At 54.9% G+C, this 26,880-nt stretch overlaps 1 protein-coding gene across 1 annotated transcript in view; it reads right to left on the reverse strand.

Annotated features, from left to right (window-relative positions):
* Positions 1 to 672: 672 nt before the first annotated feature.
* hivep1 (HIVEP zinc finger 1) overlaps positions 673 to 26,880 on the reverse strand; it is a 45,713-nt gene continuing 19,505 nt past the window's right edge. Inside the window, exons 3-9 of the mRNA XM_035429650.1 lie at positions 17,352 to 17,405; positions 6,906 to 12,817; positions 6,626 to 6,759; positions 6,351 to 6,526; positions 5,391 to 5,492; positions 2,842 to 3,419; positions 673 to 2,573 (exon numbers count right to left, since the gene is read on the reverse strand). Coding sequence (XP_035285541.1) covers positions 1,281 to 2,573; positions 2,842 to 3,419; positions 5,391 to 5,492; positions 6,351 to 6,526; positions 6,626 to 6,759; positions 6,906 to 12,817; positions 17,352 to 17,405 — 8,249 coding nt within the window. The 3' untranslated portion in view covers positions 673 to 1,280. The remainder of the gene's footprint in view (positions 2,574 to 2,841; positions 3,420 to 5,390; positions 5,493 to 6,350; positions 6,527 to 6,625; positions 6,760 to 6,905; positions 12,818 to 17,351; positions 17,406 to 26,880) is intronic.

The raw sequence follows: 26,880 nt of genomic DNA on the forward strand, positions 1-26,880 counted from the left end.
GTGCCGCTCGAAGTGGTGATTTCTGGGAGGTGCACCTGCGCATGCGTCCTACTAAAGGAAGCACCACCTGCGCATGCGTCCTACCAAATGTCCCTCTCAGGTCGTCCATGAGTGAGTGAGTGAGTGAGTGACCACAATTAGCCACGCATAGCCCACGGCGGCAGGCAGTCCTGCGCCCCGTGGGGAAAAAGGAAGTAAACGCAGCGGAAAGCTTTTTTTCCCCCCCCCCGAGCGCCATTCCGCTCCACGGAGGCCCTCCTCCGCTCTTTCGCCCGCGAGTCGGCCGTAGCCTAGCAACGCCCGTCACGCCCGCCCACCACCCCGCGCGCACGCCATCCCTCGCCGGGCCTCTAGGGGTCTCTGTCGGCCCACCGAACCGCGGGCGAGGCAGGAGCCGTAGCCTGCTTTAAAAGGAGGAGAACATCACCCCCCCCCCCGCCCCCCACAGTCTTACCGCTCTGATTGGTCCACAGAAACGCTGAAACCGTCTCCGAACACAATAATGCCGTTCTGCAGAAAATTCCAGCACAGCAAAGTGCCTCTCCTGGGCAAAATGGGCAGAGGGCCCTTGGGTCTTGAGCAGCATTAAGGAGGCCACGTACGCCAAGACATTTCACCCGGATCGCTCGAGCGCTTTGAGAGCAAAAAGAAAAAGGAGATAGGTAGCGTGTGCACATTTGTAAACAAAGTTTTACTGGTACAGGTCATAAGATAAGATACCACAATGCGAAGCTACCATCTTACACAGACCTATGGATCAAGGCCAGAGATGAAATTCAATAAATATTTAAACTACAACATCAGTTTTTACATGGAAACATTGCCCCAAACCATAGAAATGTACATTTATCAGTGCAACATATATACTTTATTTTCCCATATATTTATGATTGACGTGAACTTTTCAAAATAAAAATTTTCTTCCACTTTTTTTGTTTTTAACTTCCATTTTTCTCTAAATAAACACAAGTGACTACCAGATTTCATACTGAATTATATACAGAAACTCCAAAAAGGCACAACTGTCTTTACAACATATACAAAAGTAAAAGAAATCAGTTGTCTGTAACTGTCGAAAAAAAAGGCTTTAAAACAAAATGAAGCGATTGGTCATCATTTGTGATTGCACGTACAATATGAAATGTCAGAAAATGTGCTTTGAGAGAAGGACGATTTGCAGAGATGCAAACCTTCTTAAGTGTTTTCAGTTTTACAAAGTGACAAAGCATTTAATAAAAAAGAGCTTTTAAATTTGGGGGGAGGGAGGAGGGGGGGGGTATTTAGGTGGCAATGACAAGCCTGTCCTCGTCATCGCTGGAGGCGTCGTTATAGTCGACAGTCACCTGACGCCGAGCGAACGACTGCCTTTTCTGAGGCTCTCGCTCGCCGGCTCCCCCTGCTGGAGAGGCGGAAGGGCGGGGCGGCGATGTCACTTCCTCTCGCTCAGCGCCGCCCGCACCGTGCCCCAAGGCTGCGGCCGCAGGCGACGGCGAGCTGTACGACGTCACTTCCCGCGCAACCTGAACCGCGGGAGCGAGCTGGGGGGGCGTGGCTGCGGGTGGGGCCAGCTGGGGGGGCGTGGCTGCGGGTGGGGCCAGCTGGGGGGGCGTGGCTGCGGTTGGGGCAAGCTGAGGGGGCGTGGCCGAAGTTTGGGCGAGCTGGGGGGGCGTGGCTGCAGTTGGGGCAGGCTGGGGGGGCGTGGCTGCAGTTGGGGCGAGCTGGGGGGGCGTGGCTGCAGTTGGGGCGAGCTGGGGGGGCGTGGCTGCAGAGGGTGCGGCGCTAGGGCAGCTGGCGGGGGTCTCTGTGTGACAGGGCAGGGCCGCGGGGGCCGCGGGGGCCACAGGGGCCGCCGGGATGGGGCTGAGGGAGGGGATGAGAGTGGGTAGGGCGATGTTCAGGATCTGCAGGCCGGGCATGTGCGCCTGGGGGCTGGCCCCGCCCTGGGAGGCGGGGCCCGCGGCCAGCACCTGCAGCCCCAGCGTCTTGAGGGCGAGGCCGGGCTGCGGGAGGAGCTGCGCGGAGGGGAGGGCGGCGTTGGCCATGCCCACCACGCCCAGCGCCTCCAGCCCCAGCGGGCCGGCCACGCCCACCTGGCCCAGCGGGAAGCAGGGCAGGACCCCGCCCACGGGCTCGGCGGCGGCGGCGGCGGGGGGCGGGGCGTCGGGCGAGGCGGCGGGCAGAGGGCTGCCACTGCGGTGGAGCACGCTGACGGCCGGGATGGTCAGCTGCATGGGGCCCGCCTGCACCGGCAGGAAGGTGGAGTAGGCCGCCAGGCCGGCCGGCACCAGCTGGATCCCGCCCACGGGCACCATGCTGTAGGGCGAGCGCAGGGGCTGCTGGGAGTGCAGCGGCAGGTGGCTGAAGAGGTGCGTGTGCGCCCCCGGCCCCGCCCCCGCCCCCGCCCCCACCCCCACCCCGAGGTCCGCGATCTGGGCCTGCGGCAGGAAGCGCAGGGAGCCGGGGGGGTCGTAGGCCATGGGGGGCAGCAGGGTGGTCTGGGTACTGCGGTCCACGGGGAACCCCACTTCGCTGGATCCCGCCCATGGGCGGGGGGGCGGGGAGCTTAGGGAGTCCTGGGAGGGGGGGAGAGAGGGAGGGAGGGAGGGAGGGAGAGAAAAAAAAAGTTTTAAAGTTACATTCCAAAGTTAAAAATGAAAGAAAAAGCATCTGTCTTTCTCACACTCTGCAGAAAAGAGGAAGAGCAGAAAGAAAGGAGAACAGACGGGGGAGTGCATGCTGACAGGGTGACAGAGTGAAAGAGGGAGAGAAATTGATGGAGAGGAAGAGGAGAGGAACGCTCACATATAAAGAGGAGGAGATACAGACAGGGTGAGCACTAACCTTGGGGCCCTTCCCTGGGGCAGGGGGGGTGGTGGGGGAATCGACATCGGGGTAGTCGATGGACATCTGCCGGCACGGGGAGACGGGGCTCATCATGGTGACCGACTCCGTGTCGGAGGAGTGCGAGTCGGCCGCGGCGGGCGGGGCGGCGAAGGAGAGGGGGGCGGGCCCGCCGGAAACCATGGAGACGGGGAGCGCGGGGAAGGAGAGGTAGGCGGGGCTGGGGGACGCCACGGAAACGGGGCTCATCATGGCCACCGACTCCGTGTCGGACGCCTGGGAGTCGGAGGGAGGGGGCGGGGGCAGGGAGAGGGGGGCGGAGCCGGGGGCGGGGCCGTGGCCGGGGGAGGCGCCGGAGATGGACATCTGCGCCAGGAGGGCGCTGGGCAGGGCGTCCAGCGGCACGGCGGGGAGGTGCTGCGGGCTGGCCGAGACCGAGGGCGTGGCCGACAGGCCGGACTCCGCCTGGCTGTCCTCCTCGTCCTCGTCCTCCACGTCGTTGTCCTCGTCCTCCACCCCGTCCGAATCCTCGCCGTCCGATCCGGGGCGGTCGGTGCTGCCCGTTTGGCTGCGCTCTCCTAGCGGGGGGGGGAGAGGAGAAGGGGGGGGGGGGACGCTTAAGCTCATGGGTAAAGTAGATAAAGACACTGTTCTGCTTGTTTTAGCCTGCAGCTTAAATCTCAAATTATACCTTCCCTGCACTCCCAGCTTATAACTCAGCCAGCAGCGGATTACATTTCACCCAAAATAAGACGAGAACACACAGCCGTCAAGTACAGCTTTAGCCGCCGGGTAGCAAAGCAGCACTTTGTTTTCTTTTCCGAGTTTCCATAGTTTAAAAAAAAAATAAAAAATTGGACGTGTATATTTAAGGCGATTTGTGAGTTTTTTTTTTACGAGCAGCTCCAGCCGAACTACGCTTAGCCCGTGAGCTCAGCATCTCGTCCGCAGGCTTTTATCTTAACGCCAGGCTAGCTCCTCTTCCAAAACACGCTCTTCCTTATTCCGCTCGTAGGGCTAAGCAGAATCGCCCCGTCAGGTGTTAATTTCAGAATATTAAAAGCTACGTTATTATTATATCGGCGCTTACTGTTTATACTTATTTGTATTCATCCAAAGGTGCTCTTTAGCTGTAGCTGGCTCAACTGTGTGTGCTATTATTGTCTGAAGTAATGCGATTCCTCTGGACTGAAAAGTATTAGGATAAATCCAGCGGTGCTGGCATTATGAATTAATGTCCTCAAACCATTTCAAAGCCAGTAAAAAGAAAAATAATAAATTCACATCAAAATTACTTTTTGCTCCCGACAATATTGGTTGAATACTGAGGGCCTTAACTTTCGATATGAGGTTTGATATAAAACTTTCATTGGGCATTCGGGTAAATCTGCAAGGGTAAGGGTGCCCGGCAAACAGTAAGATAAATGGTAAATGGACTGCATTTATATAGTGCTTTTATCCAAAGCGCTTTATAACTGATGCCTCTCATTCACCCATTCACATACACACTCACACGCCAATGGTGAAAGGCTGCCATGCAAGGCACCAATCAGCTCGTTGGGAGCAATTAGGGGTTAGATGTCTTGCTCAGGGACACTTCGACACGCCCAGGGCGGGGGATCGAACTGGCAACCCTCAGACTGCCAGACAACCGCTCTTACCTCCTGAGCTATGCCGATCCCATAACAAAAAAAAAAAAAACTTAAATAATATAGCTATAACTTAAAAAACAAAACTATAGAAATAATAATTTCAAAAAAGCACGGCATGCAGAGGAAGCGCTCCAGCCCAGGCTGACCGAATTGAGCCGCAGGAGGAGAGAGAAACCCCCCCCCCCAGCGGTGGAGATCAGAGGAGGATCTCCCGCTCCAGCTCCTCTCTCTAATATTAGAAGCGGTAATTTCCTCCCTCTAAGTGCAGAGCTTTCCACCCACTTTCTGTCCCTGAGGTCACCGGGGGGGGCGGGGCGGGGGCGGCGTTCGGCGCTTCCGATTGGACGGCGGCGCGGCCGTCAGTCGGGGGGGGGCCAGTCGAACGCGCGCGGTTCCCGGTTTAACGGTCATTACGACGATCAAAAAAAAAAACGAGGAGTCCTTTGGTCAGGAAGCCGAGGACGCGAATAAACACGACGAGCGCTGCCGGCTGCGCGGACTCCGCGAAGCGCTAAACTCCTCTCTTCTTCGCCAGTGACTCAGTGTTTCTTTTATTGCGACGCCCACGCGTCCTGAAAATCTGACAGTCGCTGCCTCGCTTTTTTAATTCGATAAGCCACTGCGAAGACGTCTCTGCTGCTATAAAAGGGAAATAATGCATTAGTGCACCCCTATTCGTCAGTAAAATAAATGTAATGGAAGAGATAAAGTGACATCCGTCTCCACCTGGTGCAGAGGACGCGACCGTCACAAAACAGTGCACACTTCATAAAATGGCTGCATTCTCTCATTTACAATGCGTACTTCTGATGTTCACAAGAGACGACTGAATGAAAGGTCATGCACACACACACGCACACATACATACACACACACACACACCCATATGAAACACACCTGCATCCTCTATGTCCTGGTCATCCACAGAGCTAAGCGACACGCCCATCTCCATGCACTTCTTACTATGGGCCTTAGACTTCATGTGTTTCGTCAGGTTTCCTGTGGGGAAGAGAGGGGTCTTATTGCCACTGTACTGATGCTCTGTCAGCTCTAAAAGCTCAGGATTGGGGGTGGGATTTTTCCTCCACACCGTGACATTGAGGTCTGCATTCCGTCACTGCAAGATTCAAGATTCAAATGATTTATTGTCATTTAATGCACACAATAATGAAAAAATTGTGCATAGGTCATATATGAAAGAGAGATACGGACAGCACTAACTAGAATATTATTAACCGTTGTTTTATTGCATCAGTGTATGAAGGCGCAACATTCACAAGCGTTTCGGCCAAAGCCTTCCTCTGGGTGCTGAATGTGGCAAAAAATAAATGAAACCATGAATAAATGTGTGAAATAAATGTTTCATTTATTTTTCGGCACATTCGGGCACACGGAGGAAGGCTTAGGTGAATGTGCCTTCACACATTGATGCAATAAAACACCCGTTTATAATATTCTAGGGAGTGTCGTCCATTTCTCTCTTACATTTGTAATTTGTGGGATTCAGCACCCTATTATCAGTTAATATGCTTGCGTGAGCATGTTTATTCTGTTGATTGCATAGGTCATTACATTACATACAACAATTTTTAGTTTAACAGTTAAAAGTGAAATGTTAGATGTACTCTGCTCATATGCAAGCATTTTTCAGTTCTCACAAAGAATTTTGTAATTTTGTGGAAGCATTTGAAAAGAGATTACGTATACTTTAGACCCATCATCCAAAGTCTAGGCCTTTGAAAGTGCCTCCACAACCTCCTGAGATTCAACAAAAGGGTAGTTCTGACCTGAGACTTAAGTTCAGGTTTGTTTATGTTTAGCAGAGGCATAGACATTTTTTTAAAGCGTAGGTGGTACCTTTAGTCTTGAAAGAGAAGTTGCAGTGGGTGCAGTGATAGGGGCGCACGTCGCTGTGCGTGCGGATGTGTTTGCGGAGCATGCTGGGCTTCTTGCAGCGGATGCCGCACTCCTCGCAGATGTACTTTCCCCGACCCCTGCCCCGCACGTACACATACTCCTCGTTTGACTTGTACCTGCCGGACACACACAGAGGAGGCCAAGGAAGTCAGCCCACATCTCTTACTTACTTCTAAACGAAAGGCCTGTTTTGACTGTCTAATTTTGGTACGTACCCTCCGTCGAATATTTTGACTCGTCTCGGCTCCGACTTGGAAGACGACGAGTCCCTGTCTGACTCGTTGCTCTGCTGAGACTCGGGTTTGAGTTTGCACTTGTCGTTTGACTTGCACGTCTGGGGGGTTAAGACCTAGGGCAGAATTCAAGGGGAATCAGAATCAGAAGGATTGCTCTGAATACAGTTAACCATCACTATCAAAGTCACTGAAGCCCTAACCGTCGTGCAAGCAATACTCTTTGAACGCATTAGCGCTGATCGAAATGTGAAGAAGTCACCTTTGGCAAACTGTCTTTCAGCTTGCTGGAGTAGGACAGGATGTCAGACTTCAGGCTGGTGGTAATGGCTTGAGTGTAGTGCGTCTTCTTTGCTATCTGCTTGGAGTTGAAGAGGGACATGACCACTTTGGTGGGGAGGCCCAGCGGGTTGGGGTTGTTTTTGCTGATGGACCAGGTGGAGTAGGCCGAGACCTTCTGGTCTGTCTGGGGGGTGTGCAGGGGCTTCCTCTTCATCAGGTAACACCAGGTGAGGGTGGTGGCGGTTTTCAGGCTGGGGAAGGACAGACGGTGACTGTCCCGTGTATTGACAACAGACACCGATGAGGTCAGTTTCCCCTGCCCGTGCAGGCTTGCCGTCCGCACAGGAGACTTTGAAGTTGATCGCCCCTCCTCACTCTTGCCGAGAGACTTCAGCGTACAGTTGGGTGGCACAGGGGAAGAAGCTCGCCCTGATGGGTCTGGGTAGTCTTCTACTGCAGCAGTCTTACTTTCGGCGGTCTGTCCCGTAGGGGCATTCACTCTGTTCTTAGAGCTGTCCGGTGTCTGAATGTCAACAGTGTCCAGCTTTCCCACCTCTGCCTTTTCTGGATGCTGCTGGGGGGCTTCCAAATCGATGGGGCTGTCCACAGGTTCTGTGGTGCACACTTGGCGGACTAACGTGAGTTTTCTCTGCCTGGTCACTTCTGCCATCTTGGAGTTAAGGTAGCTGAGAGACCTGCCATCGGTGAGGCACGCCGCACCATGTTCATCCTTTGCTCGTTTCTGCTGCTTCTCCATGGCGATGTCCAGGCTGTTCGCCGGGGACAGCATCCGCTTGCTGGACGCAGCAGGCTCCTGCTGTGGGCAGAGACCCATGGACGACATCTTCTGGACACAGTGCAAGGACCCCAGGGAGGGCATGCTCCTTGAGTCACCAGCGCGGTTCTGGCCATCAGGACCCGAGCCGGACTTGGGCTGAGAGACGGCGGGCACTTGAGGGTCCTCTCCGTGCACGTGGGGATTTTTAATACTGCTGTCAGTGACATGCGGGGGAGGCGGGCGGCTACAAGGTGCAACGGAGGACGGAGGGTTGAGCTCATGGGTGATCAGGATCTGGGGCAGGGGAGCCATGCCTGCCCGGCTCTGAAGCCCTACAGGTAAGACGATGGAAGCTGCTGAATTGGCTACAATCTGGTGGCTCTGTGGAACCACGCATATATTCTGAATTCCCCCAGTTGGATTGGATATACTGCTACCCTCTTTGACGACAGGCAGCGTTATGATCGGCAAGGTGATCTGGGTCCCAATCGTGGTTGAGGAGGCATAGGCTGAGGCTTTGGGGGCAGGACACTGCAGCTGATACTTGGGGACGTAGTTTCTCTTGTCTTGCGAGTCGGCAGAAGTGTTCTGAGCATCTTGCTGACCTGCTACAGTTTTCCCAGGAGCTTGCGGTGTTCTTTGGCACATCAGAGTCTTGGAGCTTTGATGCCAAGGGTGTGGAAGGCCATGAACCGGGGCCTGTTGGGTCTGGCTGCCTAAGTTAATGCTCTGGACAGTCACTTCATTCTTCTGCTGTACAGCCTCCTTGGAACTCAACTGGTGCAAAATAAGAGGCTGGCCGATGTTTGGCAAACCTGTGCTATGAAACCTCTGCTGGGGAGCCAGGACTGTGTTTGCTGTGTTCACCTTCTGAAGGGCCACCGGGGGCTTGCCGGGTTGCAGCTGGTTTTCAAACCCAATTTTTAAGGACATTTGCCGAACAAGAGGACCCCTTCGCCTTTCGATAAGAGGAATCTGGGCCACGGGGACAGCCGGAGAACTTTTTTGTAAACCGGTCTCCATAGGCGATACGGACCTGCTGGGCGATACGCTGCCACAGTCGAAGGATTTGCTGCGGTAACCGGACGCGATCTCCACCGAGGGCTGCGTGCAGCTGATCTGCTCGGAAGAAGCTCGCCTCATCTCTCTGGAGTCTCTGAGGCCTGGAACTCCCAGGGTGTTGCAGCCTAACGGCAGGTTCTGGATCTCGGGGGACCTGCCGGTGCATTCGGCCCTGGACGGGCTGTCTGCTCGCGGGAGCTCGTCCCTGTCGAAAGAAGCCGAAACACTAGAGCAGCGTGACAGGCTGCTGTCCCTGCTGAGGCTGCGAGACAAGGTGGACTCAAAGCTGGACTCTCCCGAAGAGTGCTCCATTTCCGCCAATCGGATCCGTTTCTTTTTTGGAGGCAGCTTCTCCGTTGGCAGCTTGGACAGGCTTTCGCTCCTCTGTGGCCAACTGAAGGTTTCGGGCGGTTTCTCTGGCTCAGTACCCTGACTCTCCTGCTCGCGGTCTGGTTCCTCTGTCACCAGAATTTCCGGTACCTGGATATTGTTTTGCCGCACTAGCCGGGACTGTTGTGGGGGAGAACGAATGTCACTGGGCACTGCTGTTGTGCGGTTAGCGTGATGATCCTTTCCGGGCATCTCCCGATCTTTACACTTCTGTAAAGGTGCCAGTTCAGGGTGGCTCTCCTTTGTGATGTTAACTGTTGTTGCCGTTGCAGTTTTGGTTATGCTCTGGGCCTCCTTTTCCACAAAATCAACAGGAGAGGATCTGTCGATGGACTCGGATGTCTCGAAGGAGCTGGGTCGGCTGAGAGAGTTAGTATGTCGTATGACAGATGTACCACTACCTTGTCTTTGAAGGTCCCCCCTCTCTTTAGCGGTAACGCTAATCTGAGCCTCTCTGATTGGTGACAGTCTGGACTCTGATGACTCTGTACTCCTCCCCATTAGCTGTATTGGAGGAATTTGTGGCAGACCACTGTTGGGCTGCAGCTCCACTAAAATTGAGGCCTGTGGAAAGGCCCTCGCCCGAATGTCCTTGGAGAGTTGGCACGAGTCGAAACTTCCGGAGCACGGGGGACTCGGCTCTGTCGGAGACTGGTCATCGTCATCGCCCACGCTCTTCATTTTCCTTCGTTTTCGGATCGACGTTTGCTGGTCCGCTATGCCCGTGCTGCCTACGTTTCGCTGGTTAAACGATTGAGGCTGTTGAGTTCCGCGCACAAAAACGTCTTGATCCACCTCCCGAACAGCAGCCGCGGGCTTGTTCTTAGGTCCATGCAGCTCCGAGCAGTAGAACTTCTTGTGATTTTCAAAGTTTTCTAGCTTCCTGTACCGGTTACGACAAGTTTCACATTCAAACATGGTTCCTTTGCTCTGCTGGGGTCTTCTGTTTATCTCAGGTCCGTGTTCGAATGACTTGCTCTTCTGCATGACCTCTGTGGACATGCTGGGTCCAAGGCGGCCCTCATCCATGGACCGCGTAGACGAGAGGCCGTGCCCATCGCTTGTAGAGAAATCTTCAATGGCTATCTGTCTCACGAGTGTCCGAGAGTGCGCTGCTGGATTAGGAGTGGAAGGGGCTGAAATAAAAACATCATCGCTGAGGGAACCAATTTTGTCATCGAATGACTGACAACCACGCAGGACATGAGGTTGAGGGGTTATGTGAGGGGGTAGTGCAGAAAAGCCAGGCGTTGTAGGCATCGAGTTACTCCTTGTTATCGGCAAACAGTCCATGGATGGATACTGAGGGGGAACAGAAAGGAGGAACACCTGTTTGGATTTATCAGTGGGGGTGAAGGGGGACTTTGGTATGTCTGAGCTGGAGCTAGATCTCCTGCCCATAGGTTTAAGGTCAAACTGAAAAGAGTCCTTGAATATGTAAGATTTTGGAGAGTCAATGCTTCCTCTCCTGGATAGAGATGTTCTCCTTGGCTTCACGCTGTCCAGCTGCTTGTCGTCTACCACTGCCTCGTTGTCCGATATGAGTTTGGAAATGCGTTCCTCGAGCGAGAGGGTTTTGGTCTCCAATGGCGGACGCATCTGGCCCTGTAAAGCAGGGGGCTTCTCAGCATAGGTCGCCTGCATGACTGTCGCCACGACGGCGGAATGACTAATCAGAGGGTTTTTGGACACGTCCATGTCCGTTGGGGGGGTGATCTTGACAAAGGGGCTCGGGGGACTCATAGCTTGGTCCGCGCTCTCGGAGCGAGAAAAGTAGCCGGAGTCTGTGCTGCCCAAACTGCGTGGGCTCAGCAGGCCCTTCCCCTGCTGCTGCTGGTAGACATCAGTCGCCTGCTGCCGTTGTAGCTGGGAGAAGTCCGTCGCTTCCTGCCTCTGCAGCAGCGCATGCCCGCCACTGGGGGGCGACTTGCAGTGACGGTCCTCATCCTCACTTATGGCGTCCTGCAGGGGACTCGGGCAATCGACTTCTGTCAGAGATGACAGGACGGTGACACTGGACCGGACGCTGGAGGCCTGGGGTTCCCGCTGCCTCTGAGCCTGGGCCAACTCTGGCGTTGAGTCTGTAACCCTAGGGCTGTCCGCGCGCAAGGGGGAGACGTTCACGGAGTAGACCACCACCTTCGGCAGAGTCACTTTGGGCTCCAGGGTCTTCTGATTGGCTTTTATAGTCTCGAGGGCGGCCGGGGGCTCCGCCTCCCCTTGGCAGGCGTGGGCGGCGCCGGCGCTCTGCATGCTGCTCTCGGACAGCCCCGCGGCGCTGCTCTGGGACGACTCCGGGTCCAGGTCGGCCGCGCTCTCGTCTTCGCTCTCGCCGCTCTCCTCGGCGTCGGAGTGCACGCTCGGCGTCCGGTCCGACTCCTGCGACAGGTTCCCGCCGCCGGAGTCCGAGCGCACCACCAGGCCCAGCTTGATGGCGTGCGCGTGGGACTTCTTGTGCTTGTAGAGGTTGCTCTTGGTCTTGAAGGAGAAGCCGCAGGTGACGCAGGGGTAGGGCCGCTCCCCCGTGTGCGAGCGGATGTGCTTGAGCAGCACGCTGGGCTTGGCGCAGGCCCGGCTGCAGTACTCGCACACGTACTTGCCTTGCTTCTTGTTCTTCTGGTCCTTAGCCGAGGAGCCACACACCTGCTCCAGGCCCGGGGTGACTATGGTGGCCATTTGCACCTGGTGGAAGCCGGGCGTGACGGGGACCTGGATGGCACTGGGCACGCTGGCCGAGACCGACTGGCAAGTCTGCACCGCAGGCTGGCTCTGCGGGAGGACCTTGGGCCCCGAGGGGGCGGGCGCATGGGTCAAGGTGGAGGCGGGCATGGCATTGTAACTCGGACGTAGACCCTGTTTTTCCCTCTGGAGGGCAGCCGTGTGCGCCAGTTCCTGCATGCGGCCCGGCGGGTACGCCTGCGAGGGCTGGTACTGCACAGGTGCGGCCTGACCTGCCGCCAGGCCGCCCAGGGGCACGGTTTGGGAGACGCTCTGGTAGAACTGCTGTTGCTTGGAGGTGAAGTCGGGCGCGGTTAGCGTTAGCTGGGCTGGGACGCCCACATTCACCACACCGGACATGGCCGCGCTGGCCTGGGCAGCGGCGGTTGGTCCCGCCGTCCTGCTGTGGGTCACAGGGAAGGAGCTCTTCCTCTCCGCCAGGGTGCAGAGGTCCGGCTCCATGGCCTTCAGCAGGACCTCCAGCGGGGCGGCGGAATGGGGGGCGCCGGTGCTGTCGCTGTTGGCCGAGCCGCCCCAGTCGTCCTTCAGAGAGCCCTCGGGGCCGCGGGCCGGGCCGCCCTCTTCATCGCGGGGCTCGAAGGACCGCTGCTGCCGGGCGGCGCCCCTCTCCGTCTGCATGGGCCTCTCGCGGCCGGCGGCTGTGGGCGTGGCTTCGGCCCTCACTGGCTGTCCGTCAGACGGGCTGGGCGGGGACCGCGCGTCGTCGTCGTCGCCGGGCTCTCCATTCTGAACGGGTTTGCTGCGGGAGGGGCTAGCGGCGAAGGAACAGGAGGGCGTGGCTTCCTTGGCCGCCGGGGCTCGGGCCTGCGAGGGCTTCTTCACGGGGGACTTGGGGATCTTCTTCAGCTGGCTCTCCGCCACCACCTTCTTCCGCTTCAGGCCTTTGATGCTGTCCGCACTCCTCCGGCTGTTCTCAGTCACACCTACGCATCAAGAGGGAAGAGACAAACAGCTGACTCTCGTTTCAAAATAACACAGAATTTTCTTTTTTTTTTTTAAGCTGATTTTCTTTTCACCAGAAAAAATGATCTTGATAAGAACTTTTTTTTCTTTTTACATATTTTTTTATTCATGCGGTTTTAGGCGGTGGATACACACCGGCAGCCACCAAACCTCTGTTGCAGCTGCTTGAAAACCTGTCAAGTTGGTGTTATTACATTTATCCCCCACCCCCCTTCCCAAACCTCCCCACACCTGAAAACTGAAGAAATTATTTGTTTTATTCATTTGCGTGGCTAGGCTAAACCAGAAGGCAGGAATCACAGTCAGGCTTGTGTGTTCTCGCCCCGTTCCCCGCTCCCACGCCCACGGTCTCCGTCGCGGGCAGAGGTACCGTCCCTCAGCCCTGTCCTCCGCTTCCCTTACGGGCACGTCGCAGAGAGGTCAGGGGTCAGGGGTCGCACGCGACCCCGCTTTGTTCGCGGGGAATGGTGCGACGAGGAACAACTACGGTCCGGGTTCCGGTTGGCATGGAAATAGGAGCGAAAGGAAGCGGCGCTCTCTGTGAGAAGGTGGACCCGCGAGCGCTCTACCCCGTAAATCCGCTATTAATCTAGGAACAATAAAAAAAAAAAAGAAACGTCTTTTCCTTTGAGGCAGTTTTCCCGTGGCAGTTGAAGGCTAGGCAAACTCTCCGAAATACTAAAGCATAACTGACGTAATTTAAGCACAACAAATCCGTGATGCAATCGACGTTTGGATTAAATAGTTAAATGAAAAAAAATATATGATCGATGTCATTTTAACTTTGCCATATTTGATGGGGAGGAAACTGGGGCAACGGCTCGCATTTTCTACCAACAAAGAAAAAAAAAAAGCTAAATTAAAGAAATGTGTCCTGCTGTTTGCGATGCTAACGAAACAACACCAACCGCTGATCCAGCAGAAGTGTTGTTTGCTTGCATAACACCCCTCTACGCACGAATTCCTCTTAACGTTGTTCCGACACCTTCATAAGAACACGCTCATATGACTGAGTATTTCTATCGTATCTGGATAATATCCCGGGCTCCAAATAGCTCTTAATAACAGCACACAGTTATTGCGTAATTATGGCTACACTCATTACATAACAGTCACAATAAATGGAAAACTTTAATGATCGCATTCATCAGCATTACCGACCATAAACATTAACGGCAATTTTTATGGCAGTACCATTACTGGCAAGTATGCTGATACCGTCTGTTATTAATTTACTAAACAAAGCCCAAAAACGACTGCCTTCGCTACACCCCCGACTTGTCGACTTGTCATGTGTCATTACGAAAGACGCACACATGGACAGACACATGCCTGTGTCCCGGGTTCTGACAGCACAGACAGATGACCAGCGGGTCAGCGTGTCGCGGCTGTCTCAGGACGCGCACCCCAAAACAGGCTTGGCTTAATGCCTTCCCCCTCAGATGTGGCCGCAGATCGCGTCAGACGTCAGATCGATCACAGATCCAAGGCAGATCAATCAATCACAGATCCGAAGGTAGTTCACTCACAGATCCAAAGGCAGATCAATCACAGATCCAAAGGTAGATCAGTCACAATTTATAAGGCAGATCAATCAATCACAGATCCAAAGGTAGATCACTCACAAATCCTAAGGCAGATCAGTCACAATTTCTAAGGCAGATCAATCAATCACAGATCCAAAGGTAGATCAATATATTCCCTCAACAATCACTTACAGATCCCAAGGCAGATCACTCACAGATCCGAGGCAGATCAATCAATCACAGATCCGAAGGTAGATCACTCACAGATCCCGAGGCATATCACTCACAGATTCCGAGGAAGATCCCTCACAGATCCCCCGGCAGATACCTCACAGACTGCAGGCTCCTCTTGAAGCTGCTATTGGCTTGTGAATCTGTAGGTTCTGCTCAATTGCTGTTCCTGAACCTACTGTGGCCCACACATCATTATTTATTACACCCACACTATCTCTCTCTCTAGCTCTCTCTCTCTCTCTCTCCCTCCCTCTCTCCCTCCCTTTCCCTCTGCTCCCTCTCCCTGTATCTCAAGATCAAATGCGCCTTACACTGCCGTGGTCAGAAAAAAAAGAACGGTATCGGCAGCTGATTGGAGTCGATTCCGTTAACGTCGAAATACCACCGAAACAATGGTGCAATTCTGAATCATAACATTTATCGGCACAGGGACGGAAAGTTTCCTCTGCGTTTTCCCGCGGTCTATAAACAGACAGTGCGCTGCAGCAGAGCGACTAAACGGGCTCCCAGGCCGTGGCAGGCACACGGACGCCGGCTAGCGGAGAGAGGCTAACGGGCTCCCAGGCCGTGGCAGGAACACAGACGCCGGCTAGCGGAGAGAGGCTAACGGTCTCCCAGGCCGTGGCAGGCACGCGGACGCCGGCTAACGGAGAGAGGCTAACGGGCTCCCAGGCCGTGGCAGGCACACGGACGCCGGCTAGCGGAGAGAGGCTAACGGGCTCCGCTGTGCGTCCTCCTCTCCCAGCGGGACGGGGTCCCAGAACAGGAGCACGTCACGTCACAGCGGTGCTACGGAGTCACCGCCGCTCATCTCTCCCGCGCACAGCTGCATTCTGGGAAACCCGGAAGCGCATGTACGCATTTACAGTTGGCACGTGAAAATGCAACTGTTGAGCGCTTATTGTCTTTTTGACCTTTTTATTTTTTGTGTGTTCGCTACGAGGCACAGGGACAGTGTCCTCAGAGCTGAGCGTGGGCACGACCAGCCCCCGGAGATATAAGCGTGAGAGATAAGCGCGGTGACATCACCAGCTGGAGGTATTTCTGAGGCGGATTTAAAAGACTTCCTCTCGGCGAGCCCCCCCCCCCCTCGTCCCCCCTCGGCTTCCCCCCCCACACGCGACCCAGTCATGGCAGCTACTCAGCAAAGGCTTATGGGATTAAGCCTCTTAACTCCCGCTCAAACTGGCAACGGGAACGCCGCCGAACCGGGGCGATGAGGTAAGCAGATGATTCCTGGTCCCGCCGTTGGTTGTTCGTATCCGGGGTAACAGGCCACGCCTACACCGCCCAGTTGAGCCACTGCTGGGGTGCGGCTCGGGTTTCTGGGTCAGGAGGAACGAGCAGGACCTGCCCGTACCCCATTCATGTGTGCATGACCTGCCCCCCCCCTAACCCCCAACCCCAGTATGCCTCCTACAGTCCAGCTCCACATCTCTGCCCCCCTCACACAGCCTGATGTCATTTCACAGATTAGAAACAAATGGTGGCAAAGCAGGCATTGCGTGTGTGTGTGTGTGTGTGTGTATGTGTGTATAAATGTCTGTGTTTGTATGTTTCTGTGTTTGTACGTATGTGTGTCGGTGTGTGTGTGTGCGCGTGTGTGTGTGTGTTACACAGAACCCAGTACATTCTCTCATCTCAGGGAGCTTCCAGAGCTTATTAAAGAGAACATTACGTCCCCCCCCCCCCCCCCGACTCGACGAACCCACGTTCTGCCTTGAGATGATCACTAACCGATACAAGAATAATTCAGCAGAGGAAGAGGCTCCCGCACGCACACACACACACACACTCATACTCACACACACAAACACACACGCACACGCACACACACTCACACACACTCATACTCACACACACAAACACACACGCAAACGCACACACACTCACACACTCACACACACACACACACACACTCATACTCACACACACAAACACACACGCACACGCACTCACACACACACACACACGCTCACATGCTCACACGCTCACACACACACACACGCACACACGCACACACGCACACACACACACGCACACACGCACACACACAAACACACACGCACACGCACTCACACACACACACACACACACACACGCTCACACACTCACACACTCACACACTCACACACTCACACACACACACACACACGCACGCACAGCGCTTTTGGAGAAGGCCACACGGCGTCCGTAGCGCCACGCGCCGCCACAGTGAAACAGAGTAAAAGCAGGCAGACGCAGCCTCCGAAATGGAGCGGTTCCCCAGGGGCAGAGGCAGCGCCTAACTGCAGATGAGGGTGCGGGGGGGGGGGGGGAATGCTAAGCTGCTGTGCACGCTTTCGCACCGCACCTCAGTCTCACTTCCTGTTTGCACGGCCGCCGGGGAGACACCCTCCCCTCCCCTCCCCTCCCACCCCCCGGGGTCCAGCCATGTTTCTTTGATACACTCCGGTCTTCTTCCTCATTTAGCGACGCATGCGACCGCATCGAAGCGTCCTTAAGAGACGAGGACACCCTCAGGGATCTGGGCGTGGGGTTTTCGTTTCTGACGGGGTTGGCATCTTCACTGGACGTGCAAGTCTATTTAGGCTGGAGCAGGTGTAGACATTTCGGTGGCAGTACGCCCCTCCGTGCCCCGCCCTGCTGCGAGGTGCACCCCTCCCGGCCCCGTCCCCCACACGTCAGCCCCACCACCCCCCCACCCCCCACCCCTCTCCCCCGCCCCACTCACCTCTCTGACAGCCTTTAGGGTCCTTCAGCTCCTTCTGAGCTTCTTCAATTTTATCTGCAAAGAAACAAAAACAACAACGGGAGAGGAAGATGAAGGAGGCGTCAGCACAGGATGTTCATCGCTGAGCGCGCGGCGTTCAGCTTCACACGAGCGCCCGCCCGCCCGCCCGCCCCGGCGTTCAGCCCACGCCTTCCCCCGCCAGCGGCGCCCAGCAGCCGCGGGGCCCCGGGTTCGACGCTGCGTACGATTGCAGAAGGAAGACGTTGCAGTCGCTCGCCAAAAAAACAAAAACGGGACCGAACCCCGCCGGCCGGGGTCACGTGACCGCCGACCCGGCCCACCTGACTGACGGCCGGCCGAGGATGACTCGCTCGCAGGGGCGGAGCTAAGGAGCGGCGAGCGCTTCCTGTTTACGCCCCGGCTGCGTCGGAGCCGCGAGGGCGGGGCTGGGGTGAGGGCGGCGGTGCGCATGCCTGGCGCTCGGTGTGCGTTAGCTGGATAATAGCGTTCGTTACATAAGCAGGCTTAGGCTGTGACGGGCGGGGGGGCGGGTCGCTCCACCGCGGGGGGGTGGGGGGGGCGAGCGGCTCCTCGGCGGCCCGTGGGCGGCTTTCGGCTCCGAATCCCCCCCCCCCCCCCCAGAGAGCGGAGAGCAGGCTTTTCGTCTCCGCCCGCGCCGTCGAGCGAGCGGGACGGCGCTCCAGCCCCGCCGCCTCCCCCCCTCCCCCCCCCCCCGAGTGCACCGCCGAAAACGGCGTGGCTAACACTGCGATTTCAACCCCCCCTCCCCAAGACCCCCCCCCCGCCATGAAAATCCTGGTGTCGCAGACAGATCTGGGGCCAGCGGTGATGCTCTGCAGAAACTGTGGGAGGGGAGGGGGGGGGGGTAAAATCAGGCTGTGATGTCATCCCTTCAACATTATATAATACCCCCCCCCCCCACCGTGAAGAACACTGGAGCTCCCGTGGCGCATGTTGTGCGTCGTTCAGTTCGCCATGCCCCCCCCCCCACCCCCTAATTTAATCAAACTGCTATTATGTCAGTGGCGAAGGACTAAAACAGGAAATACAGTCATTGAGGAGAAACGAGCAAACAGAAAGACTGGCCTGAGGCACCGTCTTTCCCCCCGAAAATCATCCGGAGAACATTCAGATGACAGAGGGGGAGCGGGGAATCGGATACTAAAATAGGGGAGAGAAGATGAGCGACTGTGTGTGTGTGTGTGTGTGTGTGTGTGTGTGTATGTATGTATGTATGCATGTGTGTGTGTGTGTTTGAGCAGAATGCTGATCATTAACATTACTCTGTACCTCAGCCTTATGGTTTCCCTTTGTTATAATGCTTCTTTACAGGGTTTGGGAGAAAATCCTTTCAGGTTGGGCTGGGCATTTCCCAGCATTACAAATGTTTTTATTATGGGAGTGACAGCGAGGTGGCAGAGCATAAGCTTAATACTTCATCAACAGTGCTGAAACACTGAGCCAAACATAACCTCACACTTGGTTCGCACATTTGGGCAGCACTGAGCATGTGGGAGTGCCAGAGAACCCCTTGCAGACCCCCTGCAGCTCCCCTGCAGACCCCCTTGTAACCGTGCCTGCAGCCCCCCTTGCATCCCCTCTGTAGCCCCCTTGCAGACCCCCTTGCAGACCCCTTGCAGACCTGCCTGTTTTCCTCTCCTCTCCTCTCCTTCAGTGCTGTTTTGTATCAGCACACCCTGGCCTTAGGTGTGCGGAGTTGCCACTCAAACTTAGATCCCTCCCCATGTCCTTATATGGCACTTCCACAGAATGGAAAGGTCTGCTGGCAGTCTGTGTGTGTGTGGGGGGGGGGCGGGGGGGGTATAACAAGCCCAGAATAACCCGCAGCTCTCCTGTGTTCACAGAGCAGCGGGGACGGGGGGGGACGGGGGGGGGGGTTTAAATCGACGGGAGAGACGTGGGCTGCCCCCACGTTGATGCTGCCATGGTAACTAGGATTTCATTTTGGGAAATGTTCTCTCTCTCAGCGGCTGGAGGGGGGCGGGGGGTGTGCAGTACTGGGTGCGGGGGGAAGGGGGGGGGGGTCGACAGTGTGATTCAGCCGAAGCGACAAGGCTGCATTTGGACATCCCGAAGCTTCGGTACCTGTCCATCAAAGTCCCGAAGCCTCGGCAACCATTCACCACAGTTGTGAGACCACACCCCTCGCACCTCCAAATATTACACAACACAAAACCGTGTGCTGGCAGCCACAGACACACACACACACACACACACACACACACACAGACACAGACACAGACACAGAGACAGACAGACAGACAGCAAACACAGGCCAGTTGCACACACACACACACAGACAGACACACAGACACACACAAAAACACACAGACAGACAGACAGACAGACAGACATCAAACACAGGCCAGTTGCACACACACACACAGACAGACAGCAAACACAGGCCAGTTGCACACACACACAGACACAGAGACAGACAGACAGACATCAGACACAGGCTAGTTGCACACACACACACACACACACACCCCGGCGTGTCCGATGTTACCATGTGTGCTAACAGCCCCTGTAATGAGCCGGGTTTTGTTTACGTTTGTTTTCCATTGTTCTCTGCTGATTTGCATTCTGACAGCACTGCAGCTTACCCAGGGTGCGGAAGCCTGCCAGGCAAGTGAACCCAGGCTAACGCAGACGCAACGTTCAGACAACGCAATGCCAACGCAATGCCAACGCAACAACACATGACCGAGAGAACGCAACTGGTGTAACAAGATTCCCCACCACCTGCAGAGAAAACAAGAGCCTGTTGATGTCTGGCAGCTCACACACCCACACACACACACACGCATGCGTGCACACACACAAACACACAAGCACACACACACACGCTCCCACCCCCACAAATGAGGCACATTAATGAGTGAACAGAAACTCCGCTCCACCAACACAGGGAGAGAAAGGGAGGGGGGGGGCCGGGGTGCAGTTATGTAACACCCCCACCCCCACTGTTGGGGTCCACAGTTCCCGGTGCTGCACATCTCCCTACCTCCCTCCCTCGCTCTCTCCCTCCCTCTCCCTCCCTCGCTCGCTCGCTCGCTCGCTCGTTGGGCTGCTGGAATCCACAGCCCATCCACACGATCCCCACCATCGCTCCTGAGCCTTTGTCTCAGTGCCCAGCAGCTCCAGCGGAGAGACCCCCCCCCCCAGCCGAAACCTCCCCCCCCTTCTCCTCTCCAGCGTCCGTCTAAACCCCGCCGTGAAAGGAGGACCTTCTTTATCCTCCCAGGAGAAAATGACTCTGCTCAGAAGGCGGCCCGAAACGCAGAGACCTCTGGGACCGGTCTGGGTGGCGATGTTGCCGCGGAGACGGCGAGGACAGGACAAACGCGCGGAGAGCGCATTCCGGAAACTCAAACCTCACTGCTGCCCTCACTGCTCCACAATCATTACATTACACTACAGGCATTCAGCAGACGCTCTTATCCAGAGCAACTTACACAACTTTTACACAGCATTTACGCTGCACCCATTTATACAGCTGGACATATACTGAAGCACTGCAGGTTAAGTACCTTGCTCAAGGGTACAACGGCCTGTGTGTCCTACCGGGGAATCGAACCTGCGACCTTCAGGCTACAAGGCCATCTCCTTACCCGTTATACCACACTGTTTCCCCTCCCGTGCGTGAGCCGGTTCCACACAATTAGCTTCAGCTGCGTGGGAGTCAGCTGCCCAATCAAAGCCGGCGTTGAACTGGCCACAGTCTGCGTGCGCCATTTTGTAATCGTTCCCTCAGGATGAGACTGTTCGCTGGATAAATCACATTCGTAAATTAATCCAAATAAATTAATGGCATTAATGAGTCAATCAAATGTAAGTATAACAAAAAATACACAAAATAATACACAAATAAATACAAATCGGGTTGAAAGATAAATAAAATAAAACAAAGCTAAAAAAAAAAAAGGGGTTCTCACTTGTGATTAACAAACTGAAACTTAAGCCTCTGAGTTTTTAGGCCAAAGAAAATAAAAGTGCTCTCTCCTTTTGGTTTTAAAACAAGATTTAGGGACAAAGAGTGGTCTCACAGTGGATGACCAGTTGGTACGGTATAGCATGTATATGTTCAGGTACGGTCTCAGGTTTACCATTCTGGATGCTTCATCTATCCAGGTCCCACTGAGATTAAAAAACACATCTATTACCAGGATTACGTAATGGGGTCAAGAGGTATGTAATGTGCACAAAATATACAAAAATAAAGTTGTTTTGCTTAAAGGATTAGCTTCACTGGTCAGCCTTCACAGTACTGAAGGGTTGATAAAAATGGCACAATGACATAACTGGACAACACCCCCTCCTCCCCCCCCCCCCACACCTGCACTGGATGCTGCAGCCCTCATTAGTCCACCGGAAAGCTTGTTAGTCTCAGACGGAAAAAATAACCCCCTCCATTCCGGTCACCCTCCTAAGGGGCATGCAAGGGTAGTGAAACGGGAGAAAAGAAGCATGTAATGCTCAAAGTGCCCTGCAGAGGGCAGCACCGAGGCGCTGCGGGTGGACTCCGCGGCTCCCCGTCTCCCTCGCTCCCTACGGGAAGGTCGGGATCCCGCCGGAATGTTCCAGCCGTGCGTTTGCGCTCGGTAAACACGCGAGCGAGGGGGGGGAAAACATCCATTTTTTCCATCCGGGTTGCGAGAAGAGCGCTGCCAGTAAACACTTACACGTTTCAGCACAAACAGGGACCTCGCCATGGAAAATGCACTTTGTCTCGTGCAGAAGGCCCCTGGCCTGCTGGCGTGTTTAAATTCAGTGTTTGTTTGAACGGACTAAAGGCAACAAAAAAAAAAGACTAAAAAATCTGCAGTCACTCTCCAGTAAGTCAGACATTTTGGCAACAAAATGGTGGACCAGGCAGGGGAACTGAGGGACTGCAGCAGTGACACACTGACTGGAAAAGAGGTCTTCCAAAAAAAAAAAAAAAAAAAAAAAAAAAAAACGCTTAAATAACCAATTCCAAATATGACATTAAGAAGCACCTCATCATCCACAAGCTTCACCGTCATTACTGCCAACTTCCTCACCCCCACATCCCTATCATCTTCCTCCTCATTATCACCACCATCATCATCATCACATCCACCGCTGTGATCATCTTCACCATCATCATCACATCATCACAACCAACACTGTGATCATCATCACCATCATCACCGTTATCATAACCACCACTGTCATCATCATCAATAGCCATTATCACCATCATCATCACCATTATCACAACCACCACTGTCATCATCATCACCATCATCACAATCACCACTGTCATCATCATCAATAACCATCATCACCACCATTATCACAACCACCACTGTGATCATCACTACCATCACCATCATCATCATCAACCACCACCATCACTGTCCTCATCATCATAATCGTAATCATCATTATCATCCTCCTCGTCAGCATGGTCTTCCTCAGCCTCTGGGTGAGTCTCTGGCAGTTGGGGACGGAGGTGAGCGGGCGGTGCAATGCCGAGCCCACACCGCGGCACCGCGCGTTTCCGCCAACGCTGGCGGATCTTCGCCCCCGACACTCAAACACGACAGGGATAGAGAGCAGCGCCCGAGCGGATCCCACGCCTGCCCACGCCGCTCGCTGGGGCTGGCTGGAGCTGGAGCTACTGTTTTAGTCCTCTACTCTTTAGACACCTATTCTTTTAGTCACCTATTATTTAGTCCCCTACACTTTTAGTCCCCTACACTGCAGTTACTTACTCTTTAGACACCTATTCTTTTAGTCACCTATTATTTAGTCACCTATTTTTAGTCTCCTACACTGCAGTCATCTATTCTTTTAGTTCCCTACTCCTCAGTCCTCTATTGTTTTAGTCCCCTACTATTTAGTCACATATTCTTTTAGTTCCCTACTCTTTAGTCACCTATTGTTTTAGTCCCCTACTATTTAGTCACATATTCTTTTAGTTCCCTACTCTTTAGTCACCTATTGTTTTAGTCCCCTACTCTTTAGTCACCTATTGTTTTAGTCTCCTTCTCTTTAGTCACCTATTGTTTTATTCCCCTATTATTTTAGTCTCCTACCCTTTATCCCCCGACTGTGTAGTCCCCTGCTGTAATATGGTCCCAGTTAAAGCCTAAACACATGAAGAGGTTAACCGTCTCCCTGCACTGCAGCGCTCCCTTTATTCAGACCTGACTGAGGAGCAGAGAAGTGAAACACACACAGCCTGGCCACAGACAGAGACGCACCCAACCTGCACTCAGGACTGAGAGGGGCGTCCGAAACCTCCCTCCTCTCCGTGAGGACGAAGGCACCCCACAGCCACATGCTGACCTCACTGGCCATTTTTCTTCCCACTGGGGAGCTCTTCTCTTATTACCTCACTTGTTCATTATTTTGGGCTTTAGGCCTGCTTTTTTTTTTTGTTGCCAAATTTCCATTTTTATGATTCCCTTTGTAAAGCATCTTGTGTGATTGTGTCTCTGAAAAAAAAAAGTCTGTAAAAAAAAATATATATAACTGAACCAAATGGAATCCAACAGGGAGCTCGTTTTGTTAGCGTTAGCCAGAAAACGGACGCTTTACACCTGTCTTGGGGGGGGGGGGTGTGCAGGGAAGAGTGAGAGGGGGAGAGGAAGGGAGGGGAGGGGCGGCTGAGGGGGGACTGGAAGGAACGAATCAGCGCTTGGCTGCGATGAGGAAGCGAAGCCATCCTAAACGCTGGCCTGCAATAACCACGATTAAGTACCCGCGCTCTGGGCCCTCATGCCTACTTCAGGAGAGCGGGGGTGCTCGCTTAATGTGGCGATTAGCGGAGGCAGTCGGCTCGGAGGCGAGGTCTGGACTGCCGCACGGGCAAGCCTGTGCAGCCAGAGACGCTTCCACGGAAAAAGAAAAAAAAAATGCCTTTCTTAAATTTCGCAAGAATTTCGCACCAGGGAAACACTCGCTCAGACTGGAGTGATCCCGTATTCCCAGTGACTACCCCACAGTGGGAATCCCAACAGAGAAATAAAAAACAAGCAAGAAACAAAAACAACAACAACAAAAAAAGAAGCTTCTGTTTTTTTTTGTTTTTTATTTCCCCCCCCCCCCTCTCTCTCCTGACCCAGATGGAAAGAGGAAGTGAAACGTTAAGCCGAGGGATGTCGAGTTTCGCTCTGAGTGCGCGTTCGCCTCCCGGTCGCTCGGTCCGCCGAACCCTCCCCCATTTGCGAACGCGTTCGCTTTCGCGGCCCGGGACTTTCACCTCCGAGCGGAGCCCGCTCTGAGCCGCGCGCGCCGCGAACGAACGCCGCCGCTCGCGGTCGGACGAAAAGCGACGTGGCGAGCACGGAGCCGGGCGGGACGTGCGAAAAGCTCGCCCGTGCTTAAATACGAGAGAAGCCTCTCCCCCCGCCGGGCTGTGCGACTTCACGCCTCGCGGCGCCCCGTCGAGCGCGAGAAAAAACCGGAAACCGCAGCGTGGAGAGACCCGGTCAGGTCTCCTCCTCGACACGCCGCCTTCGTGCACGAAGGAGCGCAACCGTGCAGCGACTGCAACCCTTCCGAAAAAAAAAAAACTTCCTGTTTGCGCGGCGACGCAGAACGTCGCTCGGGTTTCGGGCTCCAGCTCTACTGTACGGGACCCTGCTGTAAAAAAAAACAACGATCGCTAAGACGCGCGGGATCACGCAGCGGCTCTATTTGAAGACGTACGGATTTCTCGGGGGGAGAGGGGTGCTTGCGAAACCCCCCGTCCCGAGAGAGAACAGCCCCACGGAACCAGGGAAACACCCCCCCTCCCCCCCACTTCTTTTCGGCATTCTAGTCCCTTGTTTCTGAAGCGTGCGTGAGGAATAGGCAGGTCGGGACAGGGTGCGGGGCGAGGGAACACCTGCGCGTTTAGCCAGGCCACCCCGTTCTGTCTGTCAGCGGCTACGCAGATTTAGGAGCTGTGCACAAAGGAACCAGGAAAAAAAACACACTGACCTTGCTTGCTTTCACTCTCTCTCTCCCTCTCCCTCTCCCTCGCTCTCGCTCTCTCTGAGTTCGTTTCTCAGTCCCGTCTTAAATGCGGTTCCTGGCTCAGCTCCCCGGGGAGCGGGGACGCTTTCGAAGGGGGATCCGGTGTCTTCCCGCTGACCCCAGCCGACCTCTCACCCCAAACGAAAGCCCAGAGCTTTCCTGGAACCCGTTCCCGTGCACTCGATCGCTCTGCAGCTCACACCTGTCTCAGCGCACGCACGCAAACACACACACACACACACACACACAGACACACACACAAACACGCGCACGCGCACACACGCGGGCACAAGCGCAGTTTCCGCCCCATCACCCCAGGCCCTGTGGTCATGTGATCTGGGGAATTCCTGACAGGCAGGAAGAGCTGAGCTAAACCCTAACAAAGACTGACGTCAGACGGCGGCCGCCACCCTCCCACTGCTCTAGAGACATCCCCAGAGCAGGACCAACCGCTCCGATTAACCCTCGACTGCCCAAACCCCAGAGCAGGACCAACCGCTCCGATTAACCCTCGACTGCCCAAACCCCAGAGTAGGACCAACCGCTCCGATTAACCCTCGACTGCCCAAACCCCAGAGCAGGACCAACCGCTCCGATTAACCCTCGACTGCCCAAAGCCCAGAGCAGGACCAACCGCTCCGATTAACCCCCGACTGCCCAAAGCCCAGAGCAGGACCAACCACTCCGATTAACCCTCGACTGCCCAAACCCCAGAGCAGGACCAACCGCTCCGATTAACCCTCGACTGCCCAAACCCCAGAGCAGGACCAACCGCTCCGATTAACCCTCGACTGCCCAAAGCCCAGAGCAGGACCAACCGCTCCGATTAACCCTCGACTGCCTAAACCCCAAAGCAGGACCAACCGCTCCGATTAACCCTCGACTGCCCAAACCCCAGAGCAGGACCAACCGCTCCGATTAACCCTCGACTGCCCGAAGCCCAGAGCAGGACCAACCGCTCCGATTAACCCTCGACTGCCCAAATCCCAGAGCAGGACCAACCGCTCCGATTAACCCTCGGCTGCCCAAACCCCAGAGCAGGACCAACCGCTCCGATTAACCCTCGACTGCCCAAACCCCAGAGCAGGACCAACCGCTCCGATTAACCCTCGACTGCCCAAACCCCAAAGCAGGACCAACCGCTCCGATTAACCCTCGACTGCCCAAACCCCAGAGCAGGACCAACCGCTCCGATTAACCCTCGACTGCCCAAAACACAGAGCCAAACTAAACTCTACTATTAACCCCCGACTACCCAAACCACAGCCAAACTAAACTCTACTATTAACCCCCGACCGCCCCAGACTAAACTCTACTATTAACCCCCAACTGCCCCAGACTAAACTCTACTATTAACCCCCGACTGCCCAAAACACAGAGCCAGACTGAACTCTACTATTAACCCCCGACTGCCCAAAACACAGAGCCAGACTGAACTCTACTATTAACCCCCGACTGCCCCAGACTAAGCTCTACTATTAACCCCCGACTGCCC

The sequence above is a fragment of the Anguilla anguilla genome, chromosome 8 (genome assembly GCF_013347855.1).
Source record: "Anguilla anguilla isolate fAngAng1 chromosome 8, fAngAng1.pri, whole genome shotgun sequence".
Classification (NCBI taxonomy): domain Eukaryota; kingdom Metazoa; phylum Chordata; class Actinopteri; order Anguilliformes; family Anguillidae; genus Anguilla; species Anguilla anguilla.